At 39.2% G+C, this 18,353-nt stretch overlaps 1 protein-coding gene across 1 annotated transcript; it reads right to left on the minus strand.

Annotated features, from left to right (window-relative positions):
• Window positions 1-16,540: 16,540 nt before the first annotated feature.
• LOC137136240 (gamma-crystallin M3-like) lies at window positions 16,541-17,425 on the minus strand. Its single transcript, XM_067521428.1, has 3 exons — window positions 17,344-17,425; window positions 16,971-17,213; window positions 16,541-16,840 (listed from the first exon to the last, which is right to left on the minus strand). Exons 1-3 carry the CDS (start codon window positions 17,374-17,376, stop codon window positions 16,562-16,564), a joined length of 555 nt encoding a protein of 184 aa, XP_067377529.1. The 5' UTR covers window positions 17,377-17,425; the 3' UTR covers window positions 16,541-16,561.
• Window positions 17,426-18,353: the final 928 nt, after the last annotated feature.

An 18,353-nucleotide genomic window follows, 5' to 3' on the forward strand; every position in this document is an offset into this window, starting at 1 on the left:
ACCCTGAGCAAGATAAGAAGTTAGAGATAATGAACGGATGGATGGAAAAATCAGCATGCTGCCCCTGTGAACAGGTTCACATAGTACACCCTCACTGAGTTACCGGCATGGCAGGATACACTTTTTGTTTTGTGATTTCCACACAGTAATGTCCATATTGTTCTGTCTGTATGTATCCTAAAGGATTATACAGGTGCTATACAAAGCAAAAATAGAACTGTATAGTTTAACAAAACAAACGTTTATTCGGTTTTTTGTCAATGATGACGAACAAATGTGACAGAGGTGATTTTGTTTTCATTCTTTATGTAATTCCTTAGAAATGACATTACATATTATTAAAAAATGCTGTTTTTTTTTTAACTTTATATTCCCTCAACTTTTTATTCTTACTCTTACATTTCCTCCTTGAGCACTCCTGGCAAATAAAAGATATCTTAAAAATGCTCTGCAAATTTAGCTTCTGGTATATTCAGAGATACTGTAGGTTTGGCAGAAGTGTGACGTCTGGAACGTGTATAGTTGTACTAAAAGTGACACAGGCTGAAAGAATGGCAGCAGTTTTGGGAGCAGCTGTCTGCTGTGTTTTGAGCACTGGCTGGAAGACGTACATGCCGCCAACAGCTGCTGCACACACATGTGCACACACTGATGCACACAGCATGCCATTGTTAACAGCTGGCAGGGGGTTCAATGCTGTATTACTCTAGACATGCAAAAGGAGAGGAGTTAATGTGGTATGATAACCTTGACTGTCAAAACTGGGAAGTAAATGCAAAAATGTGACACAAATAGTCTGATATATAAATCTTGTGTAACAATTGAATCCCTGTGTAACTGTAAAAGACTACATTCACACCAAAATGTTTAGAGCAGGATACAGATGTGCAGGTTAATTTTCTTTAGTGTACTTAAAAATAAGTCATCTAAATTTGAACACGTGCTATCCTTCTTTGAAAACTCAGAAAAAGATAGAACATACTTTTCACAAGTATCCATACAATGCAAACATACAGTATTGCAAAATACACAATGTGAAATTTAGGCACTTTCAAAAAGTCTTTAACTTAAGCTGATAAAGTTTTAAATTGACATTTTTTTATTTAAAACAGTTAAAACAAACCCTTTTCAATATCAGAAGGATAGAAACAAGTGTAAAACTCCCAATTCATCTATTTTTAAGTGTTTTTCTCTCTTGACCTGTGTTTGCTAATGCATTTTAGTTTTTTTAATAATCTTTTCAAATATTTATGTGAGTATGCAGGTTTTTACTCATTTATATGAACTTTATTTGTATTACACTAAACAATGGGTCAAAAAGTGTATTATTAAAGACATCACTTAATGTAATAGACTCATAGAGAATTAAAACAGACCTGTTGATTTTTACCTCTGGGGAGCATTTTAGTGTCCCTAAGCTCATCGGTTTGGTTCTCTGACTAGCACTTTCACTGTCTTGGTTTACTATCACAATTCTGTCAAAAAATAAAATAAAATAAAAAACTGCGATGGATCAACAATATAAACCAAACATGTTTGCACTCACATACTTACATAAGGGAAAAAAAAGGGTCAAAATAAGACAAAGGTTATGGGACAGACAAAATATACTAAACAAGCACAGAATGTGACAGTGTGAGACAAACAGTTTGGAGTCCCAGCCAGGCAGAGCCGGACTCAGGCCAGTAGAGCGACTGGTTGGAAGTGGGGGAGCTGACTGGAGACGAGCGAAGTTCCCATGACTCAGAGGCCTCTGGGGAGTAGTAGTGGCAGATGTGACGTCTGTGGCCGGCCCCCTTCCCTCCCTCCAGCTCTGGGTCCCTTCCTTCCACAGTGTGGTCGGTTAGATATCCTCATCTCCACGTTCATCTGATGCCCGTGTACCGAGGACGGGAAGACTCCAATCCATAACCGTTTAGTTTATAAATACAAACATTACTCACCAGGAGAAATATGCCTTTGTCACAAAGTGTGACTCATTAATCATTACCAGTATTACAACAGCTCAATCTGCACTGATTTTGTCTGTTGGTCTAAGAGGAATTGATCCTGTTGTACATACGCTCATGTCTTATTCCTTTTTATTTATTAATGTGTTTCACTACAAACTGAGGTTTTATCTTCAATATCTTGAACGCCATTAAATAAAGCTGACAGTGTAAATTTTGTTAGTGAGTTCATCACAGCAAGCCACAGCTTGATCATACACACATTTTGATTAAAACATTTTTTAGAATTTATTATTTAAATTATAATTTTAGGGTTTAGTTAGCTGCTAGTAGCTGGTACAGTACCTTCAATCATCTTAAAATTGTCATTGAGAGATTTTTCAAATATTTCTTTGTAAGTCAAAGGAGAACTCATTTACTTTGTTTCTCTTTGGCAAATAAATAGTGTAACAATAAGTGTCTGCCTCAAACATTTTACTTTTAAGTGTCTTGTGTTGGGAATTTCACGTGTCTGAGAAAATATGAGGAAATGGCCGAGGCTCTGCCGCAAAGTGCATAGTGTTATGAACCAGAGCCACGAGGAGACCTTATCATAGCAATGATAAAAGAGATTCGTGGGTGAAAAGAAGGCCAAGCTCAAGGGTTTGAAAGGAAGTGTGAGGCTGCAAAGAAAGAAACCCGTGGATGAGATACAGCACTAGAGAAGGAAAGGATCCTCCCAGATCCACCCCGAGCCAGTTTTTCCAAGAGTCTGTCAGCATGAGACAGCTGTGAGGAGAGGCCTTTATCTTGCTAAGGCACTGTATTACAGCAGGCCTCTTGGAAAAAGCCGTGTCTCTGTGCGGCTGGATGAAAAAGATCCGGATTAGATCCCCCTCCTCTGAACAGATTAGGGCCCAGTGAGTAGTCACACATCTGCAGCCGCCACATTACTCTTTGAAGCCCTGCAAGTGGCTGTCGACACCCATCAAACATGACAGCAGGAGCACAGCCTCAGACGGCGCACCGAGGGACCAAATCTCTGAGTTTGAAGACCAGCAGGCAGCTTTCTTTGAGGCCTCTTCTCGAGCTCCTTGATGATCGGTAAATAAACATGTTTAAAGCCCCTGACTGATAAGTGTCTGCTCGCTTTGTGCACGGTATTCTTTGGGAAGTAGAAAAAAGGAGAGGAGGTAAAGAAGGCATAACAAATTAAGAAAGGACTTCCTGGATGGCTGGGAAACAACAGTTGGGTCGTTAGGACGATAGCATCAGGAATAACAAACAGGAAATGGCCTCAGATCCTCTCACTGTAAGAAAGATACTTTCAGGTCCTGAGACGTCCTCTTTCTAGGATGTGCATCTATATTGCTAACAATAAAATACGTATTAATAAGTATTACTCTCCAATCTTGGTTGACATATCTTTTATCGTCTTTATAACTGCATGGGAACAACACTGAGGGAACTTCCCGTCTGGGCATTTTCACTTTGACCTAAAGGTTTAAATCTGGGAGATATTAATTAAAGTTAGAATTCTCTTTGAAGAGGAGAGGATGAAGAGAGGGAGGAGAACATGACGCTTATTGATTATTTACATTTTGTGCCACAGGCAAAGCCTCAGGAAAAGATCCAGCTGATCCTGTCAATTTTTATTTTTATTTTATTTGGGGTTTCGTAAACATCCAAAGACCAAAATCTTGATGTTAACATTCTGCTTCTATACAACTGTCAGCTCTCCAACGTGTGCAAGGGCATCATGGAAATTATGATCTGCCTGAAAATCCATTGCATTACTATGGAAATACTTACAAAGTAATTTTCTACCAGTGAACTAACAGCTCCATTACCTGACAATAATCTAATTTTTGCTGCTAACTGCACACACTGTAATTTTCAGAAGCTTTCTCTTAGGTTTTGTTTTGACAGGAATGTAAACTGTACATACAGAAAGGACTCTTCCCTACTAGTCCTTGGGGAAGCCCTGTCCCTGCAGCACCTGTAACACTTCACAGACAGGATGTCCTCCAACTCACCAGCCCCCAACCTACACACAACAATACGGAGAACTCTATACTCCTTTGAAACACAACACAGAGAGTTGCAGTGTTTAATATAGATCCCCCCCCCCCACACACACACACAAAAACCCATCTGATACCATGGTCCCTGAATGCATTGACACCACGTCACACACAAGGCTGAATCTTTTGAACGCAGCTTGAGGACAAGGTAAGAGGTGAGACAAAGGTTAGTTTCTACCCCACAGTGTCTTCCTCTGTCTCTTTGCCTACAGGGCAGGGCTTCCCTGTCACTGAAACTAACATCCCAGAGTAAAGAAAAAGGTCCCACGGCGTCTCAGATCTGTTGTCGACAAAGGGTCAGCGTTCGGCTTCCTTGTCAGGTTTTGCTCCAGATGTTTGGCTTTGAGGAAGAGATCCGGTGAACGTACTCTGTAGAATTGCAGAATCCCATTTTAGATCAAGCTCAGCTCAAGAGAGAGTAATAGCACCACTGCCCCCCTCTGGTTAAAACAGGTTTTAAATTGACCAGGGAAAAACATGCAGCGTCATTTCTTAAAAGCAGCATGATTGGAATAGTCCTAAATCCGGATATAAATTAGTTTTATGATGGATATTATTTGATTATTTATTGTTGTTGTAACAGGCTAAGGGTACTAGGGATTTCCTGCTTTTTGATTGGTCCCGCAAACGTTTAAATCTTAAGGTTTATGAGATGATTATTAGCGAAGAAAACAAAACCAAAATCAAATTCTATGACTTTTCTTAGACTTTTATCTATTCCTTTATTCATGTGTTTATATGGAACACATCAAATATATTTATCTCGTCAAACATCTACAGAGCACATGTGCTATTGAACTGTTGATAACTGATTGAATTTAGTGAAGTAAAATATGCAGTATTTCTGAAATGTTTTTAAAAAGCCTGATATGCATAAGTGTAATTGTTACACACTGTTGCATGTCAATGTCGTTTCATTTTCACCCATCAAGAAAGTAGGAACACAACCCAGACTGGCTTGCGTCATTTGGTGAGACATAACTTTCCAATCTTAGTGTTTTTGTGAAACTGGTGGGTTGGCAGGCAGCAGCGAGGTTCATCCTGAACATGTTAGTTTACCAGACTGCAGCTGTGTCAACAACATGACCCACAGCACAGCTCTGCAGATACTGATAATCTGTCAGTGCGCAGCTGAGGACAGAGATGAAGTAGATAAAACTCTGACTAGCTGAGCTGTATCTGTTGTCACTGAGGTTATAATATTTACGCTGGTCAGCTGTTAATCACCTGCTTAATGCTGCGTCAGTGCCTCTCTGCAGCCAAATCAACTCTGGGCCATTGTGCTGTGGAATCCACAAGGCTTCTGAAGGGGCGCTCTGGCATAAAGATGTGTATCAAATAAGTCGTGCAAGTTGCAAGGTGGAATCACCATAAATTGTACTTGTTTTTCAAGCAGATCTCACAGATGCTTGATCAGATTAAGCTGTTGAGACTCTGGAGACTGTCTGTCATGTTCCAATATCCTGCAGGAAGAGGCCACTGCCATCAGGGAATACTGTTAGCATGACAGGATGTGCTTGGTCTGCAACAATGTTTAAATATGTTTTAGAGTAACGTCCACATGAATAGCAGAGACCCAAGGTTTTCTAGCAGAACACTGCCTCTACCAGCTTCCCATAGTGCGTCCTGGTGCCATCTCCTCCCCAGGTAAACAATGCACAAGCACTCAACCATCCACATGATGTAAAAGAAAATGTGATTCATTCACCAGGCAAATCTTCTTCCATTACTCCAGTGTGTGACGCTCATGTGCCCATTGTGGGTGGCTTCATCAGTGGAACGTTGTCAGCATGGGCACTCTGACCAGTCTGCAGCCACTCAGTCCCGGATGCAACAAGCTGTGATGCACCTGTCAACCACATACATCACCAAATTATTTAGCAGTTTGTGCTGCAGTGGCTCTTGTGTGGAATAGATACACACACATTACCCCTCATTCCCTATACTCTTATCAATGAGCCTTGGGTAAAAATGACCCTGTTGCTGATTCACTGGTTGTTCTTTCATTTGGTACAAACCACTGCTGACTGGGACCAACCCACTAGACCTGCCATTTCAAAGATATTCCAAAGCATCCAGCATCTAGCCATCACATTTTGGCCCTCATCAGTATTGAACGCAACCTTACAATTGTCCTTTTTTCCTGCTTCCAACTGGTGACTGCTCCCTGATATTTCCCATTCTCTGACAGGTACCACAGCAATAAGATAGTCAGTGTTGTTCTCTTTAAGTGTCAGTGGCTTTCATGTTGATGCTGAACGCGCTTTCCAGTTATAAGAGGTATTATTAAATCGCTCCAAAGTGGCCTCAACAGGGCCTTCTCTAAATCACCTTATGGAACTAATATGGTCTGGAGTCATTTTAAAGGGCCTAGGCTGAGGACAGAGGTGAGGGGTCATTCCAGGTCATGTCAGTGATTTGTTCTGCCTGAGGTTGAATCAGCAGCTTCTGACAAAGAGAAAAGCATTAGATATATTTGTTCTGTTCTTTTGATACTAAGCACAATCACAAACCCAGCACAGTTAAACTTATTTTGAAAAGGCACCCTCCACTGGATTATTCTGACTATTGGACTGTTCTGAAAAATCACGTTGAAGACATTTTATCATCAAGTACGCTCAGCTACTTGTTCTGTGTTCTGTGTGTTTACCTTCTCAAATGTGACAAAGGCCAGAGGTTAATCCAATGAAGCAATGGCTGCTAGGTCATAAACTGTTCCTTCTTACTACTTGAGTTCTTTCATTGAACAGCTTCAGGACTAAAGATGAAAAACTTCACCAGAAACAGTAAAAAAAAGTGAAAAAAAAAATACAATTTTAATTGAAAAAGAAAGTAGAATTATTCACCAAAATTGCATTAATATGTAAAAATTTTTAATAAACACGGATGAAATGAGTGTGGAATGTGCAACATTACCACCAAACTCTGCAGTGCGTAAGCATCTTTAAGCTCATTTGTTGGGCTTTAAATTCCTACAACAACAGATATGGATAACAACCAGCTGGTGACCATGGTCATAGCGTTTAGCATCTAAAGAGCTAGAGGTTTTCCTCAGAAGTGAGTTAAAACCAAAACGGAGATAAAAAGAAAGGGAACATTGGATTCATCAGGAGGACAGAAACACAATTCCAAAGGATTGGTTCTCTCTTTCAGCTAATACACAGCTGTTTAGGAAGAACTTCAGGATGCTACTCAAGGTTAAATGGTGAATTTCTATCAATGCTTTGTCAGAATTTATTTCCACAGTCAAAAACCTGAATCTTTGAGTGACACCACCTCAGTTTTCTCATTTGTTGTCTTTTAGTATTATCAACGTTAGTGGTGATTATCCCATTCAACCTGCCCTCCCTCGTAAGGTCAGAGGTCAGAGGTGGTGTTGTAGTGAACACAATAGGACAAAGCTCATTCCCGTTACTCCCACAACCCTCTCCAATCACCATTTCCTAGGTATCTGGTGGTACAAGCAAACTGCATTCCAGTGTTTGTTTCTTTCCCAAGGCTTCCAACTGCAACAAACACAGGGAAGAATTTTGCAGACACGAAGAGGGAAAACACACTGCCAGAGCTCACATTCCTCCAGCAGAGCTGAGTTATTATGAGTGAAGGATGAAAAGGAAGATTTGGTGTGAGATTGTAGGAGAGCTATAAAAAAGTCTGAGCAGAAGCAGAAAGCCAGATAAAGGCAAAAAAAAAACAAAGATCCAAATTCCTGTAATGGAAAGTATTTTTATTCTGGCGTAATTTAAGTATTTCCATTTTTTTTACATTCCACAGTTTTATAGTTTATTTATTATCAATCCAATAGTTACACTTATTAAAATATTAATTCAACAAATTCTACACATTTAAGTTGCAATGGTACAAATCAACAATTTGATGTCATTCGTTTTTTTTAGCAAAAGTTTCAAAACACTTTTCAACTTCTTGTGAGATGTTGCTTTATTCCTTTAACTTATGTGACAGTACAGAAAAAAGGAGATTTGATTTAATGACAATATGATTATTTTCACAGATGTTTTATAAACCACATGATTGTTTAATGATAGAAGTTAATTATTAACTGATAAAGAGAACAATAAATGGTTGCCGCCCTGATTTATTCAACATACTCAACAACATGTTGCTTTGCAGATTAAAATTTCATATGCAAAACAATAAGTGACAAAAGTTTGTGGGCAACTAAATGTAAATGAAAGTTTTGGAACATCTCACTGCAAAAAAAATAGGCATCCATGTGCTGCCAAGATAAGATTTTAAATCCTGAATTTTGTTCCCATGCATGCAAAGGGGCTGAAAATACAACTTTATGTTGTAGCATCAAGTTTTTGCCTGAATTATTTTGATTGAATATAATTGACATTTAAAGAGAACCTAATAAGTGGTCTTTGAGTTCTCTAAATTTTGGCAAGTCACATAGTCTTACATAAAAATTTAAACAATTTAATAAAATGTATGGTCATACAGCACTTTGACTAATTGCTTCTGATACATAAATGCATTTTGCTTTCAAAGATGAAACTTTGAAAGCAATATTAGTGAATATTCTGTATTCTGCAATCGTGCATTTTCACAATATGGCTTTTATACCTACAGCTTTAACCTCAATTGAGTAAATACAATAAAATCTAACACAAACTGTAGTTTCTAGAGTTTATCTCTATTTGTGTTTGCAATCACACAAATCTGTACTGTATGTCTCATTTGGTCATGGCTGGCAGCAGTAATTCATTCAGCCTTTTGCTTGACTGCCTGAGGCCTGTAACGTGTGCCTGCTGTCTGTTAACTGCAGATACTATCGTGGTGTACAGCGAGTTTGTTGGCACACACTCTCTTTGTCTGTCTGATAGCAGTTACAGTCGTGACAGCTGTGAGCTGCCCTGAGGAGAAAACCCCTGCACCTGCCTCCATTTCTGCGTAATGTAAACAAAAAAAGCTTTGTCTGTGAGTAAGATGTAAAGCGAATCCTTCACACAGACGAGATCAAATTGTCAGGGCGTGTTGGGACCGTCTTAACTGGAGAGAAAAATTATAGCTTTCTGTCCTTATTTGCCATGTAAGGTCAGTGGAGGTCGAGGGGATCGGAGCCTGAGGATCACTGATGCAAATTTGTGTGAAATGAGGCAGGAGATTGGTGTGGATTGCAAACAGCATGTTGGAGCAAAGCATCACCTCTGGGGAGGATTCAACGTCTGTAGAGTTAAATGTCTTCAAGGTGCAATTTGGCTTGCAGACAGCAGTCAATGGTAATAGGAATATTAACAGAAAATGATTAAAAACTGACAGTCACAACAATACACGCGTTGACAACACACAACTGTGACTAGTGCTTAACACCTAAATCATCAAAGACAGAGTTATAGTAAAGCATCCAGGAGCCAGGGAGCTCTGATCACAATCTTGGTAAAAGCTCATTTTGTTTAAGCTGAAAGGAACTGATGGAATTAAAGATATTACTCCAATCAGTCACAGCATTAACACTGGTATTTGTGATGATGTCATAGAGGACAAACTGAGCAAGCTGTAGATACACAGCAAAACACTCTGGGTCCTTCTACAGTTCTGCACAAACTCAATACTCAAGTAAAAGTGCAAGTATTGGCCTAAAGTAATTCTTCACTTTAAGCAAAATAAAGTTCCATGCTGATAGGATGCTGAGGACCTGGCAAACAGGTTTTTCCAGGAACATTTTGTTTTTTATTGTCAGATTGTCAGGACTAAACCACAGCAAACAATCATTTTTAGAGCCTGTCTAGCATAAACAGACTGCTGCAGCACAGACAATCTTAACATGTTAAACTGATACATTTGTATTTTTAACCTTCCTGTTGTCTTCTGGTGAAACCTGAGCTATTTCTGAGTTTCCTCTCTAAAAAAAAAAGAGCAGTTTGTCATTAGATTCCATGACACAAAATAAATTTGAAATATTTTTTTATAAACATGTGTTTTACAGAACTTCTGTCCATGCCCATGGTGTTCCCGGCAAAAACGAGCAGTCTTTGGAAAGACTAAAAATAGTGTTTAAAACAGAGTTCAAGCACATTTCTACACTAAGTTTCACAATTCAGCCTTTACAATGGTGAATGTGTGACATGTGTGACAACATAAGGTGCACAAGGTTTTTAATTTGTCAGTTCAGTTTGTAGCAGATTACATCGCCCTCATAAACAAAACCGTCTCAAAAACTGTTTGATAATTCAAGTTTCATATTTTGACTTTGATTTGGTTGAAGTGGGGTAGTCATGGGTGGGAGATTACAAGTCATGCAGAAACAAACACAGAGTCAACTTACAACCTACAAATCTAAAACGAAGCTTTAGTGGGACATTTTAGTATTTAAGACCCAGAAACATAGAGGGAAGGTAATGAATAGTTATTGGTAATAAAAACTGAAGTACTGGATGGCGGTCTGATTGTTGGCAAGTATGATTTCAGTACGTATAGATGTATCGGTGTAGAAAAAAGAAAATTGAAAACTAACGTTGAGTTCAGTTGAAGGAACGGGTGAGAGGATCTGGAACGAGACAGTGGAGGGAGACCAGGTAAGTGCCGTACCGGAAATGAGCGGCAGGTTGCTGGTGAGTGGGGTGTGATTACTGTAGATGAACTCAGGGTACAGGTGAGTATTTTTGTGGCAGGGAAACACAGGTATGTAGTAGAAGAAGCTACAAATACAAAATCCGAATAGCCAAGTAAACTATCCAGAGTCTGATACATGATTCAAAATCCAAATGTTTTACTTTTCCAAACAGTCCACCGTTCCAGGGTCCGTATAAGCAAGCCAACAAAGAAGTAGTGGGGAGTTACGACACAGAGGGAATGGGGAAGGAATCCCGGTGGAGTCTGGAGCTATGGGTAACAGACAGGCTGGCCACGCAAAGAGCCAGCCGGCAGGCAGACAGGTAACACAGAAAGAGATTTAGCAACAGGCAGGGGATAGTAGACAGATAACCAAGATTCCAACACAATGTAGGGGCTGTCTCACTGAGGTCACTGAGGTCACCGAGGTCACTGAGTTCACACAGCAAGACAAGCACTACATGACCTCAGACCTGAGTGCTGTGGTGGGAGCTGGGGATAAACAGGCCGAGAAACAGGTGAAAACAATCAGCAGGGCTCATGAGTGATGAAGTGGCCAGAATGAACTATGGAACAGGAAATGAGGCAGAGGGACTACAAAATAAAAGCCAGGAACAGGAAAAGAAGCAGGGGACTGTGACATTTAGGGTATAGAGGATATAATGTTTTTGGTTTAGCTTGTTAGTATTATAACACTAGCACAAGGGAATGACATTAGTTTTATAGGTTTTTGGTCATTGCCCTATATATGGAATGTAGACCCCATGATGCAAAGATAGAGGATAACCACAATTATTAACTGTCAGCACCAAATTCAAAAACAATACAACCTACAGTGATGGACAGACCATGGCCCCTGGGCCCAGACAGGTAAAAGGCCCGCAACCAAAAAGACTTCCAGACTAAATGAGAGAAATAAAGAGACACATTTACTACAACTAAAGCCGTCACATCTTTAGTGGTAGTTTTGTGTTTATTTTCACCTCTTTTGATGTCTTTGTTTGGTTAGTGTGTTTCTAACGTTTGATTTCTGCTTATTCTTTTTTTATAATTTGCTGAAGTTTGTGTTTTCACAGTTTTTCTTTTTTGTTGTTGTTATTTTTCATTTATTTTGATTATTTTATGTGTCCCATTTGATTTGAACAAATGACTGCTGAAGCTTAATTTTAGGGTCACATTAAACATGCTTGCAAAAAATAGGAACTGTGAATTTAGTCTAAAAATATGAATTAAAATAAATTTACTTTTAGCTACTGGTCCTCAGTTTATAGAGCCATTGCCTATGGATCCCAGGGTTGGTGTTTGGATTCCCAGTTCCCTAGACAAAGTGCTGAAACCCCCATCGCACCTTCACCTACATGCAATAACAATTTCCCTAATGGGAATCAATTTGGACCAAACTGTTTGATTAAAGACTGACTGACTGATTTGAGGGGGGCAATGTGTATACAAATTTGAAGGTTTCACACAAAACCACCGATGTAAACCTCATGCCAAATGGAGAAAAAAATCAGAGAACCCATAAAGTCGGTCCAGGAGGATATGATAAAGTATGTCTGTACAAAGATTTATGCTGGTCGACTGACCATTGCCATCCAGTCATACAGTTAATGTTGCTAAAGAACTTGATGCTGAGATTGTCATTGTACATGTGATTTCTTTTACGATTTGGCTAAAGTACTCTATGGATCTACAAACTAAACCTTATTTGTTTTGCAGCATCAAAAATTAACTCCACGCTTTACACCAAATGCCATGGGAGTATCACTGGAGAAATTATTTAGAATTTTTTTTTCATCTCTACATTTGCTCTTGTTATGTAGAGTGATTTTATGGGATTCTGCAGGCTCAGACGAGGCAGGAAAAAATGGAAATCTGCCAAAAAGGGAGCTGTGATTTTGAGAACCCTGCCTCAGGTTAAAAGACAATGAACTATAGCAAGCTTTGATCTATGTTCATATCCAGGCAGAATAACGATGGTTCCTTTTGACCCAAGTTAATGATGTCGGTGGTGTGTTAGCGAACTGCAGAAGGGGATTTGTAACCACATGGGCATCTTTAATGAGTTTTATTTGTTTTGCTTTATCCCCCTCCACCTCCTACTCACCTCAGTACACAGAGTAATGAAGAGGGAGGGGTAGCACGGGTTAAGAATCAGCCTTCTCCACACCTTCATGGGGCTAATTATCCAAACCTCATGAGGATCATCTCACAGTTTCACCTAAAGGAAAGAAGATTTCTCCTCCTCTCTCAACACATCCTTCTTCGTTAGTCGAAATAGAAGTGTGTCTTGGTTATGTAGTGTTGCAGTGGTCGCGGCTAATTGCACTTTGATATTCTGTCATTCATGTCTTTTTTATTTGGCTATTCCGTTATCTACATCCAAGATGCACTATTCATATACTTTTGTCAAACACAATCAAGGAATACACAAAAACATCACATTTAAAGCCAATTGTCATCAATCAGGTAGATAAATAAATCAAATGAAGTAGGTCACCGGCTTACATGGCTTGCACGACGCTATTCAGCAGTCAACTTTGTCTGGACAATAGAAAATGTACTCATGTGTTGTATTCAAAAACAAAAATAGCAAGAGTAATAGGAAAAACAGATTGGGCTACAGCGTATGGTTATTAGACTCTAATGCATTATGCTTTTATTCACCGTAACCAGATGACATCCTGTTTGTTGCTTGCAGTATTTTGCCCACATTACACAATAAACTATACTTTCTGAACTTATGTGCGGAATTAGTCCAAAAAGACACTTTAAGTGTTGGCAATGCATGCTGCTTTATAGTAACAAGTAAACGTGAGACTATTCACCCTGCAATATTTGCAGGCACTACATTCTAGCATTGGCTCTGGAGGCAGGAATAGGTTTATGATAGTTGGTAGATTAATCCCAGGCCCATCGGAGACACATTGTAAGACAATATTCTTGATGATACTTAGTCTAACTTGAGTAAAACTTTTTTGTTAATGCTGCACTAAACTACAACACAGAGTCAGAATCTCTCTAGGGCTCAGCATTAAACTTTAATCCATCTGTCCCACTTCAGAGTAATTCAGAAATCATAATCACTGACATAACGCTGCCTGGAAAGTGTGTCCTTTAATGATATTGGTCACAGGACTTTCTCCCTATCTTTCTGTCGGACGGCAGCTCCCAGTTCATCCCCTCCTCATTAAGCATATGTTTCATTTTCCATTTCTGACAGGAGATAGCACAGAAGTGCACACAAAAGCACTATTTTCAGCGATTTCTGCTCATCTCGTCTGAAAGTCTAATGAGAGTGGATCAAATATAACTGATACTGAGGGGAGACAAAAGGACACGTAGCCCTGGGTGAGAGATGAGGCGAAGCAGAACAATGGACCTGAATGTGCCGTCACTGCGGCGGTATGGAGCAGGACCAGTGAATGCAGATGATGCTGTAATGAGGGATTAATTGGTGGATTATGGGTCTTTATTGAGATGTTTCTGATCCTCATTAGGCTGAATCTCGTATCAGGGCATCGATTCCCTGCTTTTTCACTGGATTGGCCAATCTCTGGAGGAAGAGCGGAGAGAAAAGAGAAAAAATTGAGAAAGAACGATAGAGAGACGTGCCTCTAATATTCTCTATCGGGATGTGAAACATATATATATATATATATATATATATATATATATATATATATATATATATATATATATATATATATATATATATATATATATATATATATATATATATATATATATAACTATATATGTATATACTTATTTGTCATGTTGGAGATAAGCAATTATATATCCTTTGTAGAAAGAGTATGATTTTTATATTACTATTTCAGGAAATGCAATGGTAAATGCATTGCTACAGTAACATACAATGACGATTCTGACCCATTTTTAGCAGGTATATTTGTTCCTTTTGAAAGGGAATGTTGTAAATTTAGAGCGGATTCGAACTACTTTGACAAGAGTCAAATTCTGATCTGCATGGTCGGGACCTTCCAAAAGTGGTCCATGGAAGGAAAAGCAGTAAACTGGCAACAGGCCAAGACTCAACTTGCTTTCTAGGGCTTTAGTTTAGGGTGTAAATGTACATGAATTCATTTAAACTTCCCTCTGAGGTCCCTATTTTAAAATATTTCTCTGCATCTATTTGAAAAACTCCTCTGGGTGACATGACCAGGAGGAGTTTTTCATCATTAGGAGTTCCGATGATGTCATCTGGAGGAGCTCTGGAAAAGCAGGTTGACCATGATTTGGTCTACTATATACTACTGACTATGTACTACCTAAACACCTAATGCATGCATGTAGCTCAAAGTGCTGAAGAACGTAATGCTGGTTCCGACACAAAGGTTTCAGAAGACACAGCAGGTGGCAGGTGAGCATCAGAACTGTACCACAGAGTGATGGAAGAAGGTAACGTGATCTGACAAATCGTGTTTTCTTTTGCACATGTGGCTGGTTGGGTTCATGTGTGTCACTTACCTGGGAAAGCACCAGGATGGTCTATGGGAAGATAACAAGCCAGTAGAAACAGTGTGAGGCTTTGGGCAATATTCTGCGAGGAAACCTTGGGTGTGGGTATTATTTTGACCTGTTCCAACTACCTAAACATTGGTGCTTACAACCTACATTGTGTTTTAAAATAGCTTATAATACGTGTAAACCAAATCTGCGTGTGTGTGTGACTGCTCTGTTATGGTGTTGGCAAATGAGAACAGGACTGATGGAAACTCAAAGTTGAGGAGAAACAAACACAGACAGTCGAATGGCAATATTTACATCTCACTGCAAGTCTGAGCGAGTCTGTAGCCTAATCAAATCAAGTGGTAATATAATCAGAGAATTTATGTGACAATGTCCTAATTTACTATGCACCACTTTAATCAAAATGGTTTGAATTTTTATTCTGAGCCAGACTAAAATTCCTTCAAACATTTTCAGCCAACACATGTTCCGATGACAACATGAAGGTTTCAGCAGCATGTGATGAAGTGCTCAGCTGAAAATCCAAAAGCTTTACACAAACATTGCACTGAACGCACTGAATTATACTTTTGCATTTGACAGTGTTACTTGACAACATATGTGATCTTGTATCGCACTGCATTCTATTCTGAGATGTGTTACAGCTGTAGCTAGCTATGCCGATGGAAAGGGTTGTCATTGACTTTGATGCCGTTTTCTCCTGGTTATATTAGTTGAGGAGGTAAGATGATATGCTGTATTTCGGTTTCATTGCCTTTGGGTCAGTCAGGATATGATTGTGTGTTCAGCCTTTGCCCAAACTGAAGCTTATGTTTGTTGTGTCTGTGGCTGCTTGAGGATTGGGAAAGGTGCCTCCTTTTGTGCCAAATGTTGGAGCCCCTTCTTTCCAATAACTACGTCTAATCTATATAACAAATAATAAAAATTTAACTCTTAAAACAAAGTGTCATTTACTGTTTTTACTAGTGGATCACCATTTTGTTATATTCATGTACATTAGGACTCACATACAAACACAAATGCCCATGGGTGATTCAATACACACATCCTGCCATTGTTTGCACTCTAATCTCTACAAGTGGTTTTGATTTGCTAGTTTGTGAGGAGATGGAGACTGTTATTGTCAACATGGATATAAACAGCTTTGAAAGAAAGAAATTCATTTAAAGTGTTTGTTAGATATCGAGGACACAAACAGTGTCAGTCACTGAAGGTCAAGTTCAATTGCTTTCGGCTTGTCCCTTTCGGCTTGAAGAGAGCATTCCCAGCAGTAGAGATTAGAGCATTTCCACCCCACCTGGTGGGGTTGGAAATGGTTGGTCATACAAAAAGGGTATGTCACATTGTTTAAAGAAAAAACTGGTTGATGAATTAAGATATTTACATGAATGTGCAGAACGTGTATGTGTCCCATGGTAAAAATTACTTCAGCACACCAGTACTTTAGGTTATGACAGTTTTATTCAGTGCAAAGAGACTCTAATAGCAGGACTCTGTGATGCGCCTCATGCTCATGAACCTCATGCCGCTGAAGCCCATGTTCATGAAGCTCCTGTACTCTCCGGGCCTCATGTACATCATCCTGCCTCTGTAGTGAGGCTGCTCATACATCAGCCAGTGACCCTCCATCACATTGCAGGACATGCAGTTGGACATGCGGTAATGATCCATGATGTTGTCACAGTCGTCCATCAGCTCATACATCTGACCTCCGAAGTTCTCTCTCTCGTAGATCCTCATCCTGTAGGATCCTCTGTACTGTGGTGCATGAGAGGACTGTTTAACTCAGAATATTTAATTCTGGGTCTAATTCTTATTATTAATTATTTAATATTTTCTTTGAGGGTATAAAAATGTACATTAAAGCTCAAGAGGTGTGAGATCTTACCATGGGGATCATGCGGCAGGACTTGATGCAGTCGCTCCCGCCCATCATGCTCATGTAGTCGGCGTACTCTCCCCTCCTCAGGAAGTACTGGTTGCCCATGTAGTTGGTGCGGTCATACACGATGAAGCAGCCTCTTTCCACCCTGCAAGAGTGGCACCTGTTCAGGTAGGAGGACATGTCGGGACAGTCGCTCGTACACTCATAGGAGCGACCCTGGAAGTTCCTGTCCTCGTAGAAGATGATCTGACGGAGAGAGAGGGAAAGACTTAGCACTTGTGAGTAATATGAGAAGTAAAGCAGCATTTTGTTTTTATATTTCTAATTTATCCTTTCAGGATTAGGAGCCAGTAATATTATACAAATGAAAACTTACTCTGCTCATCATGTTCATTCCAGTGGAAGTCATTTTGATGGTCAGTGGGCTGCTGCTGCTCTTGCTGCTGCTGCTCTTGCACAGAACTGTAGCCTGTACCTGGTTTAACCCTTTCCTTTTATACTTGACACACAGACTAGGGCTTTGTCAAAAAACCCCTGAGCCAGCAACAAGGCCATAGAAATGCACAGAATATGGAGGGATTGTCCACATTTCCACAGGCCGGTGGGCTCAGGAATGTTTTCAATGTGGGGGTCACAGAAAGGCTGAAAGGGTTAACAATTGGAGGTCACACCTTGACATTGTTTATTCAGCATAGTATACATTGTTTTTTCAGCAACAACATATTTCTTTTGTTATAGTTTCTTTCATTTGTAAAGTTAATGTCTTGTTGGACTGCGTGAGGTTTTTGAACTCTAATCACTTTGACAATCCTGCAGTTTATGTAAATTAAATTTAATATTAAACTGGACCCACAATATTTGATCGTCATCAAAAGCAATCTTGCATTATAAACGTCAAAGTTGTTTGGTTTCTGATGAACAGAGATATGCTGTTTATGTTAATGTATATAAATTAGCAGGTGATGATTCAAATGTACATGACAGACTATTTTTTAAACAAGCTTCTCACATTCTTCATGGATTTATTTTGTGGCTTTATGATAAACATTGAAATATTCTCAAAAGTTTTTTTTATACAATGATTTACATGTGATGAGGAGGATGAAGAGGTTTGGTGCCTTTTTGAGTTATTGTCACTTTGAATATATTTTGGTTTATGTAAAAATAATTCACATTGTGAATTAAAGCCTTTGACCGAATTCTACCAAAAATGGGACATTTTATGGGAGAATAAATGTTAGAATTAAGTGAGGAGAAAAATGTTGATGACTCTTGACTTTAGTGAAAATTAATCATAAAACCTGCAGTTACATATACCTATGAAAAAGTTACTTTCTTTTGTTCTTACTACACCCTATATTTCCTAACAATGTTTTGTCTGTTCAT

This window comes from Channa argus, chromosome 11 (assembly GCF_033026475.1).
Source record: "Channa argus isolate prfri chromosome 11, Channa argus male v1.0, whole genome shotgun sequence".
Taxonomy (NCBI): Eukaryota; Metazoa; Chordata; class Actinopteri; order Anabantiformes; family Channidae; genus Channa; species Channa argus.